General features: G+C 39.9%; 1 protein-coding gene across 6 annotated transcripts in view; it reads left to right on the top strand.

Annotated features, from left to right (window-relative positions):
- The window catches only part of Slco5a1 (solute carrier organic anion transporter family member 5A1), a 130,235-nt gene that overhangs the window by 65,280 nt on the left and 45,070 nt on the right, over nucleotides 1–19,885 (top strand). For 5 of the 6 annotated variants that reach the window (XM_031366881.1, XM_031366882.1, XM_031366883.1 and 2 more), the window contains one exon: nucleotides 14,852–15,016. The exons of the other annotated variant lie outside the window; for it this stretch is intronic. In XM_031366881.1, the coding sequence (XP_031222741.1) occupies nucleotides 14,852–15,016 (165 nt within the window). The remainder of the gene's footprint in view (nucleotides 1–14,851; nucleotides 15,017–19,885) is intronic. 6 annotated transcript variants of the gene reach the window in all.

The following is a 19,885-nucleotide window of genomic DNA, read 5'->3' as shown; positions in this document are numbered from 1 at the left end:
TGTCCTGGAACTCACTCTGTAGACCAGGCTAGCTTTGAACTCAGAAATCCGCCTGCCTCTGCCTCCCACTTGCTGGGATTAAAGGTGTGCCCCACCACTGCCCAGCTTGTGAGCTACTTTTAAAAAGAAACTCAAGTGAATGGTTGGTTTTTTCACGCATGTGAAGTGACACAAGCCTGACACTCATGTGCACACATCATACACACACACACACACACACACACACACACACACACACGAATAGTGAAAAATAAAAACAGGACATAAAAACAGACAAACAAAAGTCCTAACAATTCATTTTGAGTGTGTTTTGCAAAAATTATTAGTTGGCAACAGATTAAATAATATAAGAAATGTCCCACCCTGGGGGAAGTTTGAGGTCACAAAGATGATCATAACTAGATGTAGCATTCACTGCAATTTCTGGTGTCTGATTTCTAACACCATGATTACATTTGTAAAGGAGACCTTGTTCTACGGGAGGATAGGGGGACCCTGATGTAAGTATGGAAATCCACTAGAAAGGAATACTACTCTTTGATGACTCTATCAATTGTCCCCATGTGGCTGTCCTGGCAGAAGGACATTTGTAGAAGGGACTAGCCTGTTTTTTCATTTTTATTTCTCTTAAAAACAATGAGTTTAGCACACCTTTAATCCTAGGGTGGGGTGGGGGTGGGCCAGGGCAGGGATGTTTCGGTGACTTTGATGCCTGTTTGGTGTATATTTAGGGAGTTCTAAGTCAGCCAGATCTAGACAGTGAGACCGTGTTTCAAAAAAGAAAGTAATGGTGGTGGTGGTAGTAGTAGTAGCAATAAATAATGATAATGAGTTCACTAAATTTAAATTAAACAGTATAAAACCTAGGCAACCCCTTTGTTTAAGGAGCCTATGAGTTCATTGCTTTCAGTTTTACTTCCTGAATTCTTTGAGTTAACTTTTATATAAATTATAAAGCATGATGTTTATCAAATGGTTATGATAAAATGACTCTGGCATTTTGACTATGCACACAGTGAGACCGATGGGTGGGATAAAGTTACTAATATGCCATAGAGTTGTCCCTACAACCTAAGAAGAATGATAGACTAGAACACTGCTAAAGACTACTTGAAAAAAGCAACTATCAGTATTTGGACAAAAACTGTTTCTTTCCATTTAACTTGTGGATGTGATTTCCTTCCTCCCCATGATGTTGTGACAATGTGTTCTTTTGTAACTGCTGAAATGAGTTCTGATACTATTGTGGCACAAAGTGATTCTGTAAGCCAGCCCACTATTTTCATAGCTTCATTCTGGACCATAGTGACTCGATGATCACACAAACTGATTTCTCCTAAAGACTTATTTTACTTTTATGTAAAATAAATGTATGTGTGCACATGCACCCGTATAGACATAGGTACCTTTGAGTCCAGCAGAGGGCGCTGGATCTCCTGGAGCTCAAGTTAGAAGTGGTTGTGAAATGCTTGATGCTGGTGCTGGGAACTCACCTTGGAGCTTCTACAAGGTCGGTTCCACTTAATCACTGAGCCATCTCTCCAGCCCCCACAATGTAATTGAGATGAAGTTGGTATTAAGTAATTTAAAGCATAAAATATATTTAGAATCTTATTTTGAGGGAATACAAAGTAGACTCGGGGGAAGTGATAAAGGCATGGTAGAAGTATTTATATTTTATAAGTCAGGACTTCAATGTGAAATATATCAACTGGACAGTAGAAGGGGGTATTGATATCAAGTGCTAAAGCCCATACAACTGTTGATGTTCTTTCTAAATATGTATTCATTATTTTTTTTGTGTATGAATGTTTGCCTGCATGCTTATCTGCACACCACTTGCATGCTTGCTGCCTGTAGAAGCCAGTAAAGGGCGCCAGATTTGCTGTGATGGAAATAACTGGCTGTTACCTGCCTGCTATGTGGGTGTTGGGAAGCAAACCCAGGTCCTCTGCAAGAGTTGAAAGTGCCCCTCCCTTCTGTTCTATTTCTTCAGTCCCTTCAGCTTTTTCTAGATACTTCAGTTGCCCTTTCTTCTCATGGATCTCTGCCATGTTCTCTTTCCAGTGCTTCTTGAAACTTCCAGAGCTATGGGAGTTTGTGTGTGTGTGGTTCTACCATCAAGTCAAAATGAGAAGAATCTATTCTGAATTTAAGACTTATTTATGAAATTTTACATGTTAATTCATTAGTTTTCCTATACTGAAAGTTGTGGATTTCTGACTTTTCTGTACAGGTGTGAATCATCTGGTGTGTGTGTGTGTGTGTGTGTGTGTGTGTGTATGTGTATGTGAATGAGAGGAGTCTAAACATGTTGTGTAGTTGGTTTATGAAATCAGTTTCCAGTCTGATTTTCTTGCTCATATTTCTGTTAAGTTCTCATGTTTACTCTCTTTCTGGATCATAATGTGTAAACTTTCTAGATGGGACACACTGGTAATTCTTGCAAAATGGATTCTCTAGCTGGTTGTAGATTAGAAGTTCAAGACAGAATCTCATGCAGCTTAGGCTGGCCTTAAACTCATTATATAGATGAAACTGGCCTTGGAACTCTGATCCTCTTGCCTCGATCTTTGAATGTTCAGATTATGGGCACATTCTACCACACCCAACCTGATTTACTTGTTAAACACAAACATTGGAAATCTCTTGCTAAAAATGTCTTAACCTATACCAATCGTATTGGAAGGGCATTTAACTGAGGTATTTAAATTAGTTTATTTTTCTTGTACACTCTATTGTTCCTTCAGGTACTTACTGCAAAGCAGCTGTTGAAAGTGACATTGTAATATCTAATCCAGCTTGGAGAAGGACAAATGAAATCTCTGGGTATGAATTCAGGCTTGGGATGATCATGGAACCAAGACTGAAGGTCTTGCATTACAGAATGGTTTAGATTTCATTCTGAGTTCAATGGGAGTTTGAGTCCTGAGTCCTTTTTTCTCTCCTTGTCTGGAGAAGGGTTTCCTTTCATCTTTATTTTTTCCTGTGTATCCATCAATACCCGCTCTTTAAAAAAGGAAACTGATAGCTCAGCTATCGATTTGGACTTCCTTAAAGAGAAAACGATTTGGGCTTTACAGAATGGTGCCTTTTGGGTTTGTTTAATTTGTAGACAGAGTCTTGCTGTGTCACTGAAGCTGGCTTTGAACCTGTGGGCTTAAGTGACCCCTTACTAAGCCTCCCGCATACCTGGGACTAGCAAGGCATGCCAGTACACCCGCTCAGAGGCCTGGCCCTTTAGAAGCTCTCTTGCTGAAGCTGATAGAAGAAAATCCATTGCACTTTCTACTTTTTTGCTTCCCCATTTTGATACAGATGTTGGGAAAATCTGACTCAGGTTTCTAGATTCTTATAAATTATATAAAATAAGGTTGTTGAAAAACACCACAAAGAAGAAAGTCAAAACTTAAGTGCATCTGCACTGCCTTTCAACAAAGAGATTAACATTGATTCCATCAAAATCTTAACAAAAATAAACATGTAAAATATTTAAGTGGTTCCTGTGGTTTGAGGCCTAGAATTTTAAAACCTTTCCCATTTAACTGAGCATCTTAGGAAAAAGGGTGGCAGTTGACTCTCCTTTGTGCCTACTCTCAGTTTTAATTGTTTCCTATTATTAATTTAACACCAAATAGAAATTCTCCTAGCTAGGATTTTGTCTGTGTTGATGTGCAATATGTTTATAATCATAACCAAATAGCTAAGTGATTTTATAATTGTTGTTGTCACTGTCATTAAAGGATAAAGACAGAGTCTGGGGAGACAGCTCAGCCAATAAAGGGCCTGCTGAGTGAATGTGAGGATCTAGGTTTGCACCCCCAGAATCTATAAAATTCTAGTGTCAAAGTTCACTGTCTTGAGTTTGGGATAAAGATGGGGCAGATCCCATAGAAGATTTCAGACTTGGTTATAACTGTTATAAAATGAGTGAGCTGTGTTTTGCAGAATTTCCTGGGGAAGACTGGAGAAGCGCAAATGAATATGTCGTGAACCACAAGAAGGCTAGGATATGCCCCAGCTGTGGAGTGTCTGCTTGATATGCCCAAGGCTCTGTAGGTGATCCCCAGCATGACAAAAGAACCATAAAGAGAGGATGGGACTGGCTGAGGGTGGGAGACTTAATGGATACACTGCTGGTCACCTGATCCCTGTAGAGGTGGGGTAGCCAAGAGTGCCAGGTAGAAAGAATCAAGTGTGAAGTGTAGATGGGTTCAGAAATACTGAATAGGTTTCTTGTGCTTGACACATTGTTGAGCATGTGAGGTGGACTCCTGGAAGGTAAGGCTTGGGAGGTGTGTGTGTGTGTGTGTGTGTGTGTGTGTGTGTGTGTGTGAGTGTGTGCATGAACACGTGTGTGTGCATTGTGGGTGCACATGTGGGTGCACTTGCATGCGTGTTGGGTCATATTGTGAAGCACCTGGCTGTAGGCACCCCAGCCTTTCTTTGAATTCCTTCCTCTCAGAGAGCTGCCAAAAATATTCTGAGAGGGTGATTATGTAGTGGATGGAGGGACTGGCCCACTGGGAAAGTTGTGGACAAAACTCAGGTGAAGTTTGCCCAGAATACAAGGAAAAGCCAGCCTGCTCTATGAGCCCTTGTCTACCCTACCAGTGTAGGCACTTTTCACTCAGGTGTCAGAGAAGTCTAGTACATGAAACTCCATACTCTCCCATGGTACTTCCTGGATCTAATGCATGGCTGTATTTCCATCCCATCTCCTTTTCTCAGTCTCATCTACAAACCATGCTTCAATTATATTGGGCTCATTGCTGGTCCAGACGCATGCTGACCCCAAGGCCTTTGCACCTGTCATTCCTATGCTAAGGATGTTCCTCCACAGCTCCTCATTTGCTTCAGCATGTTGCTTACCAAAGCCTTCCTTAACGTACTTAAAAACATCTCCAGTTTCCCTACTAATGCTTCTGAACTCCTCCACTCCCCCATGTCCCCCTCAGGTCTCCTGACACACCCATGACAAACAGCTGTCCCTTGGCACCTCCAAGAAGACTCAAAGTGCTCATGCAAAGAGACACAGTGTTTGCTCACACATTTTGACACCCTCTTTTAGACCTTGGGTCATCTCTAAGAGTCTGGTTACACTCCTCATAACATAAAGACCAAATGAATAGGCTACATGGTTTTGTTTATGATCAATGACAGGAAAAGTGCCCACATGCTTAGGACAGATACAATTTTTTCTGTTATTTTTGTTCTGTTGTTTTTGTGGTTGGTTGAGATCACAGATGCAGAGCCCAGGATGAGTCAGGGCTGATTGGATCATCGTTATATCTTTGTTGTCTCCCTAGTGCAGCCCCCATCCTACTCATCACGTACATCACTGAGTTAACACCACCAAGTGGAGCTCAGTAAATATTTAATGGATGATTGCTTAACTTAGCATTTATTTTAAGGTCTGAAAACAGCCAGACTCATCAAGATGGATCTCATTCAGGATGGGTCTCATCTTGGTTAAGCCTCTCTGGAAGCAGCATCATGATAAGCTTGGGTTGTCTCTTTGTCTTCCAGGTTAAGTCTAACTCTAGTCCTACTGGTGATGATGGCTGAGCATCAAAGATAGACAGGGAGATGTGCTAGTATGAAGCTCAGATAACAGGCACAGGAATTAACAGAGACAAGGACAGAATTGCCTTGGAATTTCCAAAAACTACCCAGCCTTAGTGTAGGAGGCCTTTGCTAAGTGTTGCTAAGAAAGTCAAGCATTGGACTGTCAGAACAAGGTTTTGTCTCAGCAATGTGGGTCCCAAAAGCTGCGGTTGTGAGCCATGCTGCCTTGGCCCTCTTGAGTTCGAACTTTGCTGGGCTACACTGTAGTTTTATGTTTTGTATCTTTTATTGAGGGCTGTTGTTGGGTCCCCAGGACTTGCCCAAGGATGGTTTCCCAATGCCCTTTCATAAGCCTTCTTCAGCACAGTGGTTCTCAAATTTGTCTTCCTTCAGCATCACTAGGAAGCTCCAGGATTCCCAGTTCAGGGGATCTGGACCCCAGCATTTTAAACCACCATCCAGGTCTCACCAATGTTATGGGTTGAGAGACCACACAGAACACACATTGCTTCTTATAATATACAATAATGAGAAAAGCTTTGTTTTCTACAAAGAAATTAGTGCGCTTCTGATGGTGATGGTGATGGTGGTGGTGGTGGTGATGATGATGATGATGATGATGATGATGATGATGATGATGATGATGATGATGATGATGATGATGATGATGGAGGAGGAGGAAGAGAGCTTTTTACCTTTCTGACCAGGAGATTCATTCTACGCCCATGCTTTTTCCCCTTCCTTGCTCTTCATGCTCTGCTCTGCTTAAGTTCTCTTCATTTCTAATTTTTTGTTTCATTTCTGATTTGCATTCATTTCCATGAGTCTTTCTTTTCTTTTTTCTTTTTTTCTTTTTTCTTTTGGCAGGCCATCCCTTTTTTTATTTGGACATCTAGATGATGAAGTAAAAGACAAGTAACAATAGGCCAAGAGTCCCTAGGAATGAGAGAGAGCTCTACATTTTATACTCAGTGCAAACTGACTGTGGCATTACTCACATGAGGAGTTTCCATTCAGAAAGTTGGATAACAATGTTCATGAGTGCTGAATCTAAAGAAGCAAGAGTGCACCATGACCTACTCATTCCTCCCGATGCCTTTCAGGCATCCCATGACCTGCTCATTCCTCCTGATGCCTTTCAGGAGTACCATTTCCATTTCTGTCCAAGAGTCTGTAACTCAGTGGCTCAGAGATTCCGCAGCTAGGCTGGAAGGTCGCTGCAATGAAGCAGGGGTTGCTGCACATAGTGCTTGGGGGAGGGCGGGGTTCAATTAGATTATTTTTGTGGGGTCTCACCTTTGGGGATCCCCTGGGGTCATTGGTTTTAAGAATAATGAACAGGGAGTAAGGATAATATTTGTCTCATATTGCAAGATAAATTATGCTGGTTGGTGTCTTCATCATGTTTTTGACTCACCCACGAACCTGTTGTTACTTCTCTTTTAGCTCATCATCTATATGTCCAACTGAAATCAGGGGAAATGGCCATATGAACAGCACTTGCCAAAAGTGGAACTAGGAGTTTTCATGAAGGGATGCTCAATAAAGCTGCTCTGTGATTTTAGTGTATACAGATACTGAAGGACAACAGAGAGGCCAATGTCACATCTTGCAGAACCCTTGGGTGAGGAAAGCAGTGGGCTTGACCAAGAGGCAGAAATAGAAGTGAGTCTGGAAGCTGGATCAGACTTGTCATTGGAATTTCCTTGGGAAACTGAAAATTTAAAAAGATGTTGGAAGAATAAAATTGATGGATAATATATACTTTTAGAAAAACGTGACAGAGGAACATTGACTTGGAAGCTGTATGTCAACAGGAGGAAACACATACACAAGCACATCATAGGGGAGGAATTTTCTTGTAACTAAAAGAGGAAAAACTAAGAATGTAAATGGAAGGTTGAAATATGCTGGAAGCAGCATGAGGTGATTAGCATTCTTACATGAATGGGAATCTTGAGGAAAATCGTCTGGTAATATGAGCTAGCACATCAAAATCCTTTAAGCTGCTGCTCAAAGAGGTGATTCCTCAGTTACTTACAACTGAAGCTTATGAAAGACCCTCCCTATTTATGTAGTAGATCAACAAATTTGTGACTACTGTATCCTCCTAATAGCATTTTAATTATTCCTTAATGGACTTTTTATTTGTAATCTTATCTAAATATGCTAGAAATTTTTTACATTTATTTTTCCTGACTTTTTAAAATTAATTTTGTAGGTGATCATAGAAAGTGGTGGCTTTCTTTAGCTTTGAAGAGTTGTCATTCAGATGAGGATGGACCAGCCCTTTAGCTCTCAGTGTGTTCTGCATCTCTGCACATGGACCCCTTCACCTTGGAATTCATGCTCTGTGAACTTAGCCATTCCCATAAGGAAGTGGAGTACCCATGCCATTCATTGCCTTTTCTCATACACAGATACTGTTTTCAATATACATGGCTGTTGTGATGTAATAAGAAATGCTAGTGAATAAATACATTCTAAGGATGTTTTAGTGCCTCTGTAGGTGCATGATTAAAACTACTGCAGCCTCAGCATGAGCAGGTACACTGAGGGATTTTAGTGTGACATGTGTTCATAGTTCTCTCAACGGGGAATATATTTCTTACTGAGAGGCAGCTCTCAGTAAGTACTTCTCTATCCCTTGAAAAGATAGCTTTACCACAGATGACTGTGATCTGATGCTTGCTGCTTCATAACATGTTAGGCTGACAGATGCTTCAGACCACAGTCTTTTTTTTTTTTTTTTACAGCAAGCTATTTGAATGTTTATTAAAAAATTCTCAAAATGACATGGAAACATGTTTACTGTATAAATAAAAGCACTTATACATTAAGAGTGTACATTGCTCAATGACTTACAACATCATGATGTGGCTTCTGTTTTCCATAACAGCTTCAGATTCTGTACATTCAATGGGTCTGTTAATATTCCTTCAGGCTACTAACTATGTGGTCATGAACAAATTGTCAGAGGACAATGTGAATGGATTATTCATTGATCTATTCTTATACAATTGACCAAGTAGATTGATAGCAAGTTACATAGTAATCGGTGTCAAAATGATTAGACACCATTACTTAAAACATTCCATTCATGTGTTGGAGCTTGCTTGTCTAATGGTTGGGTCACAACAAGCATGACAATATCTGCTGTCTACAAGGCATCAGAGAAGAACCAGCTGTAGTCCTCCCTGCAACAGGACTGGTCAGAACCAGCTGTAGCCCTACTCACACTGGCACTGGTCAGAACCGGCCGTAGTCCCACCTGTTCTGGGACTGGTCAGAACCAGCTGTGGTCCTGCAGAGACTGACCAATCTTTCATAAATATACATCCCTTGTCAATTTCCACATTCCATATCTCCTATTTTCTAAAACTTTGCCTAAATTGTCACACCGTTGAGAAGTCAACAGATCCATTGCAGCATATGTATCCCTTTTGTGAGTAGAATGTCATTGCTCTCTTTGTCTAGAGGTGCGTGGTGACAGGGTCACCCGAACTGCCATTGGCATCTGTCTGCATGAAGCAAAGGACCTGACAACACTGTTAACATGTCTTTTATACATCTTTCCTTTTTCTTTTTTAAAGAACAAAACCAAACCAGGGTCTCATTATATATCCCTGGCTGACTTGGAATTCAATATGTAAACTAAGCTGATCCTGAACTCATAGAGATCCACTCTGTCCCCTGAGTGCTGGGATTCAAAGTGTATACCCCAGGCCTGGCCACAGGTGTTTTCTGATTATTGTCCAGTTTATGTAACATTCTCTTGGGTTTGGGCACTTAACATTACACGATTCTTCTGACATGACTTCTTTGTAGTGTAGATGGCATCTCTTGGTTTTAGTCTGGTGTCTCCTTGACACTGGATTTGGCTTGGTGGTAATAACATTTCTTTATCTGCTAGGTTGTCTTATCAGCCCTGAATTTGAAAATTTTTCTTAGTATCATATGTTTAAAACCCTGATCATCATCACCATCACTCCACACCTCTGTCTTTGATCTTCATGGCATCTTTGACTGTATAATGACACATTACACATGGCACCAAGGAATGAGTTTAGAATATATTCTTGTTACGTCCTCCCCGACCAGCAAGAAAGATGCGACCCGAACTTTTCCTTTTAGCAGTTTATTCAGGAACGTTGTAACAGTTTTTCCCCTCCTGCTTCTCCCTCCTGCTCCTCCTGCTTCCCTGCCTTCTTCTCCTTCTGGCTCTGCTGCTCCTGCCTCTGGGGAGCCATTACTTAAGACCCGCCTTCCTACCATCTAAGCCCTGCCTTCCGGCCCACCCTCGGCCCTTAAGTACTCCCAAGCTTAGCCAATCCCAATGGGCTATGTGGCAAAAGCGGATAGGTCACCAAATGCGGAAGCAACCAATGACAGCAAGCTTAGCCAAATGAGGGCTTGTTTATGAGACCCGCTCTCTCTTGGAATGGCTCTCCACATATTCTGTATCATTAAATAATAGATACTGGGTTGTAAATCCATAGATTTAGCAACTTCTTGTCCCATTCTCTTATTAAATCTAAGCTTTTGAAATAGTTTTGGATAAACATAAAGGCTTTGGGCAGACACACAGAGTCCTGGTGGCTTGGTGACCAGTGATGAGCCTCTAATAATTACCACTCTTGGAAGGTGCAGACATATGTTTACTGACTACTCAACTTCTCCTGTGGTTTTCCTAAGTGCAAGGACATTGTCCTATACAACTCTGGGCAGCCATCAAAACTCAGAAATATGCAGCCAGCTATTTTCACTATCTATACCACAGGCCTGTCTTCTCAGTTATGCCCTTAATGTTCAAGGTCTAACCCAGAAGCACATATATTTAGTTTTGGGGTCTCTCTCCATCTTGGTCAGATTCTCATCTTCCTATTCTTCATGATTTTAACCTTTTCTCAAAAGCATAGGCTGTTATCTTTGTAGAATATTCCTTAGTTGGGGTTTTATGTCTACTGATTTATGCACTTTTAAAGGCTTAGCACAAAAACAATGTTATACTAAGTATACCCTAACTGGACATATAGTATTAATTTGCATTAATCTGCTTAATTAACATTTTGATCCCTGGATAAGGTTGCATTTGCTAGGTTTCTCCATGCAAAACTTAGTAGAGTATAATAAATCAATACATAATTTATAAATGCCTTGTAGGGGAATATTTTGAAGCTACATAAGATCAATGAACCCCCATTCTTCATAGATCATGCTTTGTAATGTCAAAATGTAATGTCAGCAAACACGGAAATAGTTTCTAGGAGATACCATGGGGTTGGTTTTGTTACAATGTGATCAACAGTTTATCTGTATGTGACTTCATTTTATGTTTGAATATCTGTGTGTAACGGCTACTGTTGATTCATTAACTTTGAGATCATGCCTGTAACTCATACCTAGAGGAAGAATCTTGGCTGCACTTATTTTCTCCTGAGTTCATTCATCGCAGCCACCTGCAATTAGGGGTACCACAGGAGACCCCTTGGCGGCTTCTTATTTAACCCTTTTATGTTTTTGAGGTAAAGCCTTGCTGTATAGACAAGGTTGACCCTCAACTTCTTGTGCCTTAGCCTCCTAAGTACTGGGATTATAGGCATAATACAGAGGTCCCTGATATTAGGAACTTTAAAATAAGCAAGATCACCAACAGAACACATAATGAGAAAACTGACAAAGCATTGTGACAAAGGCCCACCTTTACTCTGTCAGAGCTGATCATGTTTTCAACTTCTGCCAAGAACGGGAGTGTGGCCGACTTGCCGCCATGAGTGTGGTTGTGAAAGGGCATCAAGTGCTAATTTTAGGCTTACAGTAAATTTTAGCAAAAAGCTAAATCTGCCAGTATAATCCATAAATAATGGGGACTGGATGTATATTGCTTCTGTTGTATTTTCACCAAATTCTTTTAGCATCCATCGAACTCAGAAGATTCCAGTCCATTGAAGTGATTTTCACTGTCAATATTTTCTGATTATATTTTGTGTATTCTGTATCCCAACTCTGAAGTCAGACATTTCTCTGCTCCTTTTAGTAGAAAATGACTTTTAGAAATCAAGAACTGTGTGATGTGTTGGGTTCATTCCTCCTGCAGTATCATTATGTCCGTCTTGTTTGCAACAATGTTGCAAATAACATGGACACATCCAAACACATGCATGCACCTTATGTTTGTGTATCTGTCTGCAACCTATTAGCCAACCTATTATATCTTTTATTCATCTGTTATAAATCATCTATCAATATGTTCTATCATATCTATCTATCTATCTATCTATCTATCTATCTATCTGTCTGTCTGTCTGTCTGTCTGTCTGTCATCTATCAGTCATCTATCATATCTATTTACCCATCCATCTATTAGGATCTAATATATCTCTAATTTCTGTATGTATCTACTCATCTAATTGGTTCATATGAGTACCTTCAGTTCTAATCTAGCACATATCTTTCTATACTTCTAACTCCTTTTCTGGCAGTTAGTGATCTGATTTCCATCATTCTTCGATGTAATTATTGGCCCAGTTTCTGTATGTAAAACTTACTCAGTGGTACCAGCCCAAGACATAGCTCTAAACCATTTGGTTCCTTCAGTGCCTTTGGGCAAAACACTAAACCCCAGTCAGTGGGTATGGAGGGTGAAAGGATGAGTTATTGGAAGTCTAAACTTGGTCAGTTCTTAAGTAACAACCAACTTTATTTTTATTTATTTATCCGGTAAATTTTTAATGAGATAAGAGAATATTCATATATATGCATATTTTCTTTTCTTACCTTTGAAGCTAAAAGAGCATTTTATCAAACCAAATGTCTCTCAAAGACATTTAGCTGGAGACATGGCTCAGTAGGTTGCAAGCAAATGCAGGTGGGAAGATGGCTCAGTGGGTTACAAGCACATACAGCTCTTGCAGAGGACCAGCATTTGGTTCCAGCCTCTGAGAACATGTGCCTATAACTCCAGCTCTTGATACTGCTGGTCTCCAAGGACACCTGTAAACATGTGCATATACTTACACAAAGGCATACACAATACACACAATTAAAAATAAATGTATCATAAAATGAAAAACCAATCTGAGGTAATAAAAATGACAAAGTATTCTTGTGATACAAAGGTTATCATCCTGTGTTTTAAACCTCCCTTCTCCTAGATGATTTAGGTTCAATATTTGTCTTTTAACATGCCAGCTAAACTTAACTAGAATCTTTGAATGTTGATAATCTTAACTTACCAACTTACGGTATAATGTTTTAACTTGAGTTTTACAGGGAAAACTTATAAAATGGTTTAGTTGTTTTTCCTTGGTGTGTTCATGTTAAAGGTCAAGTGTGCATGTTAGCTCCCTCTAAAGTCTTAAACCTTATAAGGTTAGATAAGACCCAGAACATTACATTTAACTACATTTAGAAATGATGTTAGCTAATACTCTCTATTTGCTAAGTTTTAGATTCTGGTGAGTGGGAGGCTATGAATTATAGTGTCAATAAAAGCCGACCAATCCTAATGGAATGACTTTACTACGCTGTAATGTAAGAGCTAAGTGTTTTTCAACATGATCTTTTCCATGGAGGTACAACAATTATAAAAAATGTATCCATTCATTCTGTAAAAATGAAAAATACAGAACTTATAAGATACAGAATGTTCTTTTATTCCCCTCCCATCCGTCATCAGAGTTCCACAACCTAATCACTTAGGAATTTGGTATTAATGTATTAAGAAGTCCTTATTTGATCTATGAATGCATTCTTTAGGCTTGTTTAATTTTTAATTAAATATGACTATATGCCCATATTTATGTGTGTTTCTGTAGCTCACTTTACTTATCAATATAATACTTTTTGCAACTCTTTTGTGCTAGCATATACATACTGTTTCAACTTTAATGACTACTTTGTATTCAATTATATGGCTATACCATGGCTTGTTTGAGTATTTCCCATTGATGGCTATTTAGCTAGCCCACATTTTAATATTGTAAATGATATTGTATCTGTAGCATATTCTGCTAAGTAAATACCTAAACCTATGGATAAGATCTCTCTCCTTGAGAGCCTGCCCAGGAGGTACTGAGCCCCACCTCAGGGTTCTCTTTCCTTTTAGAACCTCATAGCCTTTTGTTCTTCAATGCAATGTACCTGCGAGTGCCTGACCCGATATCCTCATGCCTCGCCACTGCTTTAACTCTCAATATTTCCTGTTTTATAAACAAGGCTGAAAGACCAGATGCCCAACATCATCTACCTGTTGCTCTGCTTCGGGAATCTGCAGTGTGGGACCAAAGACTTACCAACTCTGAAATGCATTTTGGGCTTAAGCGATGGCTCAGCTGTTAAGAGTGCTTGCTATTTTTTGTGAGGGCCCAAGTTCAATTCCCTGCTCTCATTTTGGGTGACTCACAACCACTAGTAACTCCAGCTCCAGGGGATCTGTTATCCTTTTGTGGATTCCTAGAGCACCCATATACACCTATGCATACATGATTCTCTTTCTCTCTCTCTCTCTCTCTCTCTCTCTCTCTCTCTCTCTCTCCCTCTCTGTCTCCCTCTCTCCCCCTCTCTCTCTTACACACACACACACACACACACACACACACACACACATGCACACACACGCACACACAATGAGTGCGTGTAAATAATAAATTGAATTTTAAAAAAGAGAAATGTCTTTTTTTTCAAGCAAGAAGTACTTGGGTGAACTGGAAACTATAATGTTGTATTAGCTCACAACTACTTTGTATATTAAGGAAACCTTGGGGTCTTAACAGAAATGTGTTTTAATTCATGAAAAAAGTGAATAATTAATTGAAACTTTTTAAAATATAGGATCATATGCTATATGATGTTTGTGAAGATGTTTCTCTCTGTGCTTTTAGATGCTATTTCCTACATTATTTTGGTTTTGAATTAGAAGAACTAGGATGGTTTCAGGTGTCATCAGAAGCAGGGTAATGATGGCACACACCTTTAATCCCAACACTTGGCAGGCAAAGGCAAGTGGATCTCTTGAGTTTGAGACCGTCTTGGTCTACAGAATAAATTCCTGGATAGCCAAGGCTACACAGAGAAACCATGTCTCAAACCACCCCACCCTCCACAAAACCAAAGCAAACCAAAACCAAAACCGTCACCAGAGCTTTGCTATTACTTTCCTGCTGAGAAGGTTGCCTGAGTTCATTAGAAAGTTTTCAGTTCATTAAAAGCAAAGAACCTCAGTTTTCTTTTGTTTTCCATCCCTTGTTTGTAACACTCATGTATCACTTCCTTCATTTTGTAGACCTACCGAGAGCAGCTGTCAGGATCTTAAGCAACATGACTTTCCTTTTTGTGAGTCTGTCATACACAGCTGAGAGTGCCATTGTCACCGCTTTCATTACCTTCATCCCCAAGTTCATCGAGTCACAGTTTGGTATCCCAGCTTCCAATGCCAGCATCTACACTGGTAAGGCACTGCAGCTAGGACTGCTTATAAGCATGGCCACTGTGCCGGTAGGTCGGACTGGAGGGAGTGGTGAAGGGTCTAAGTCTCGCTCAAGTGCTCACATGTGTGCTACTGGCTCCTGCTGCCCTGGAGCTTGTGATGGGATGTGCTTTCTTTGATTCTGGTTGTATTCATGTGATACATTCATTATCTGTGTTTTGAAAAGGGAGAATATTGGATATTTATGGGTTTTCGTAGATCTTGGTTGAATAGAATAAAATAAGCAGTGAGGTTCAAATTTTGGTTTGTATTGATCTTCTTGTGGATTAGCATGGGTCTTAAAGTGAATAAGTTGTTGATTTAATATCTAGATCAGTTTCATGGTTTCAGGGTTTTCCATTCATAACCCTGAATAGATTTCAATTGAGTTACTGAAGATGCATGACATTTAAAGAGATGCTTTGTGAACTTTATTTTAGTTGTTGTATGCCCAGTCAAGCTGACTTTTTAGAAGTCTTTGATATGTGTACTTGTAGGACTTAATGCTCAAACCTTATTGGATAGTAAATATGATACTTAGTAATGAGGGAAAACCAATTCTCAGTTTTGGGAGAATTACAATGTTATGTAATATCATGAATACTCCCTTAGTGGTAATAGAAATGGCCAATTACTCTGTCCACAGAGATCTTAATTTATCAATAGCAGATAATTAAATATTTTTGAATAATAGTAAGTTTAAATAAGTAGTAATTTTTTACATAGCTTGGCTTCCTATTCCTACATTTAAACCCAACTTGTCTTTCCGTTTTTTCTTTGGTAAATGTGGGGATACAGTCATGTGTGTCTCTATTCCAGGCATACTAAGAAGTACTGAGCCGTCTGGGTCATCCCATGGCCCTCCTGTGTACAGTGTTCAGGCCAGGGTAGTTTGCAGTTTGCAGTTTGCAGCTGAAGAGAATTAAATGTGGACCAATGGGGCACCTTTTAAGGCAGAGAAGAGGGTAGCTAGATGATTTTTTTGAGGTAAAATGGAGGAAAAATGTTTACAGTGTGATCCGGAGGGTCGGGTCTCCATCAGCAGGGTAGAGACACTTGTCTGCATGAGGCCAGTTCACAGAGGCTGTTTACTCCTCAATGACACAACTCCAAGATGAGGGAAGCCAAGAGACCAAGCACAATTCCATTATGGTTACAGCGTTCATCAGTGTCCATACTTTGTCATCTGTTTTAAAATGACACCTTGTGCATTTCACAGAGTTCACAGTCCTCCGTGCTTCCCAGGTACCTTCTCTTGATCATCGTCACTTGACTCATAGGCAAGAAGTAAATTCAAGAAAAAATCAGGTTGGCCAAGAGCAGAGGAGGTTTATTAAGTCACAGCGAGATTAAAAGCAGAGTGGTTTCTTTAAAGCTCTTCTTGGGCCTTGCCCTGCCTCGAATCACTTCCTTCTTAGCCTTTGAACACAGATTTTAATTTTTTAAAAGATGTTGAGAGTTCCTTGTTGTTGCTCTCTGAACCTCTTCCTATAAATGCAAAATGAAGTGAAGAATCATGAAATTTTTCCTGGAAAAAAATTTTTTTTACAATAGTGCTTCTTTCTTTCTTTCTTTCTTTCTTTCTTTCTTTCTTTCTTTCTTTCTCTCTTTCTTTCCTTCCTTCCTTCTTTCTTTCTTTCTTTCTTTCCTTCTTTCTTTTTCTTTTCTTTTTTTGAGATTTATTTACTTATTATGTATACAGTGTGCAGCCTGCATGTATGCCTGCAGGCCAGAAGAAGGCACAAGATTACATTATAGATGGTTATGAACTGCCATGTGGTTGCTGGGAATTGAACTTGGGACCTCTGGAAGAGCAGCCAGTGCTCTTAACCTCTGAGTCACCTCCTTAGTGTTTATTTCTTAACTGACAAATTTTTCAAACTTAAGTTATCTTTTCATAGTTATTGATTGACTGGACCCAGGGTAATCATGTATGCTGAAATATCCTCCACTACTGAGCTATACCCCAGACTTACCATTTATTTTTGAAAAATTATTTGGATAACTATCTCAACCCAACTATCTCAATGCCTGTGATTTCAAAATGAAAGCAAAGTGACCAGAAGTTCAAGGTCAGTTTGGGACATATGAGACCTTATCTCAAAATCCTGATGTTTGCCTATTTAATCTGAGGTTATGGATAGTTAATTATTTCATTTCTTTTATATCTAAAATGATAATTGCTGTCAACTCAAAGGATCTAGAATGAGGTAGGATAAACTCCTGGGCATGCTTACAAGGGGCTGTCTAGATTAATTGTGGAAGGAGAGCCCACCATAACTTGGATAGGATCATTCCTTAGCCTGGGATCCTGGACTAACTAAATGAAAAAGTATACCACTCATGAGCGTTCCTCTCTCTGCTGGTAGAAATAACATAAACAGTTGCCTCAAACACCTGCCATGTGATTTCTTACCATGGTGAATTGTACCCTCAAATTGTGAGCCAGAATAACTTCTTCCTTCTTAAGTTGATTGCTAGAACAGTGTGACTTTTTAAATTGATTGATCTTTAGGGAATGAGGTGGCAAGGACTTCCCTTGTCTGAAGGTGGGCAAAGGTCCACCCTGCGGAATGTGTCCCTACCTGCAGGTTGTTTCTCACTCTGTGATCTGAGGAATGTTAATTAACCTCTCCCTTCCAGAGAGTTCCGCTACCTTCCTAAAGTTCCTGAGGTTATCTTATTAAGGAAATTCCTGGCCTCCCAGTGTTTTTCTGAGATGTCCCTGTCTACTTGGATCTTACAATCATTCTGTATGATGTCACTCATATGCACGTTCTTAGGCCTGATCATTTGGCATTGGATAAGCAGTTGGTGTGCTTTCCCCTGATCACTTGGCATTGGATAAGCAGTTGGTGTGCTCTTCCCTGGTCACTTGGCATTGGATAAGCATTGGATAATGGATAAGGCATTGGATAAGCAGTTGGTGTGCTCTCTCTCCCCTGGTCACTTGGCATTGGATAAGCAGTTGGTGTGCTCTTCCCTGGTCACTTGGCATTGGATAAGCAGTTGGTGTGCTCTTCCCTGGGGAAGACTATTTTTTCCAATCTCAGCATTCCTTTGTTGCCTACACTATCCCTTAATTGTGTAGGGTTGAGGCCTCATGAGCTTTCCCTGGTCACTGTGACATTCCTATTAGTGTCATCCTTGTAAGCTCAGGCTTAGGCAATTGTGTTGGCAAGACTTTACTTGTGTAGCTTCTGATGTTACTAGAAGATACAATGTCACCTCTAACTCTCTGGTCGTTTGGCTCTTAAGATCTATCCGCCTTTTCTGCAGTGTTGCATGAAGACTAGGAATTGTTTTGTAGGTGTTTTGGTGGGACTGGGCTCCATAACTCTGCATTTTGATTGGTTGTGGTTCTATGCAGTGGTCTCCATCTATCATAAACAGGCGTTTTCTTGGCGAATGGTTAAGACTACACTTATCTGGGGTTATAAGAACAAATATTTAGAATGCAGTTAGGGATTATGCTGTTTTAGTGATGTAGTTGTAGATTCTCCTCCAAGACCCATTACTTCATTAGCTCTGGGTAGTTGGTTAGGTTTCCAGAACCAGGAATATTTTCTCTTTTTGTGGTGCAGATTCAATTAGAGAGTTATTGGTTACTGCCACAGCATGCATGCCACTATTGTCCCCTTCGGATTGTACCACACTGGTCACCGTCGTGGCTCACAGGGTCAGAGCTGGGTAGGACTGCTGGTTACTTTGCTCCGTTGGAAGCTTGACCATACATCATTTTTGATACTTAAATTAGCGTACAAAGTGGTGGGTTTCAGGATGGAATTTTCATGCCTTCTTCATTTTACTTTGTTCTTATCCACCCTGCCCCCATTCTCTTTCCCCATTTTTCTGTCCTCCTCTTGCGGATCTCCTTCTGCTTCTATGTGTTTCCTCTTCCTTTCCCTTATGGTCTCTTTCTGTCTTCTCACTGTCCCTTTTCTATTTTCATCAAACACCCACAGAACACTAGAGAAAAAGAAGCAGTAGAGGATAGAGTGGAATATCCCAGTTATAGGCAAGTCATTAAAGAAGCAGGTGCTCATTCAAGCATTGATGGCATCTAGTGCTGGCCTTACAGGGCTAAAGACTTCCAGCTCATTTCGTCGTCTCTCATTCAGAAGTGATTTCTGTTAACACATTAAGACCATGTCCAAGGCTACGAATACACTGGCTCTTAAGAGTAGACAAGAAACTCTTGTTACCTCACAGACAGGAAGTACCTTACTCTTTATATAAATAATAAAGCATGGTAAGCCATTATTCGAAAGTGAAGCAATGCCCTTTTGTAACCTGAACCATTGCAGGGTGGACCACAGGAAAATCGCTTTGCTGGCAGCTCAGTTTCTGCTCAGGCTGTGTTTTTCCATCAGCCAGAGCAAAGCACAGGAGTCTGGAGCTATGTTACTTACCAGATTCTTCAAGTCATTGTTCTGAAAGTCTACTCTTAACTCTATTTGCAGAAAGATGATGTAATCTGTTTGTGTTTTGACCTAAGTGACTTTTAGAAGCATTATAGGTATAAATTTCTCTTGTAGGATACTTAGTATGTATTTGTTTTATATAGAGCAATAATAGCATCTTTTTAAAAAATTGTGTAAAATATACACTATGTAAATATCAAATTCTTTAGGACATACTAAAAGTAGAATGGATACTGTTATAGATTCAGAATGGATCCGAATTCTGAATTGTTTTAATGAAGGTAGCTTCTCCTTATGTAGGCCTGGCTGACCTGGGACTTGCTATGGACCATCACGGCAACAATGATATAAACAGATTTAACCTTTCTATCACAGCATTTATATTTCCATAAGCACCTTACATGGTTGAAAATAGTAATTTGTACAT

Source organism: Mastomys coucha, unplaced genomic scaffold (assembly GCF_008632895.1).
Source record: "Mastomys coucha isolate ucsf_1 unplaced genomic scaffold, UCSF_Mcou_1 pScaffold14, whole genome shotgun sequence".
In the NCBI taxonomy this organism is placed as follows: Eukaryota; Metazoa; Chordata; class Mammalia; order Rodentia; family Muridae; genus Mastomys; species Mastomys coucha.
This window is presented reverse-complemented; position numbering and strand designations above follow the sequence as displayed.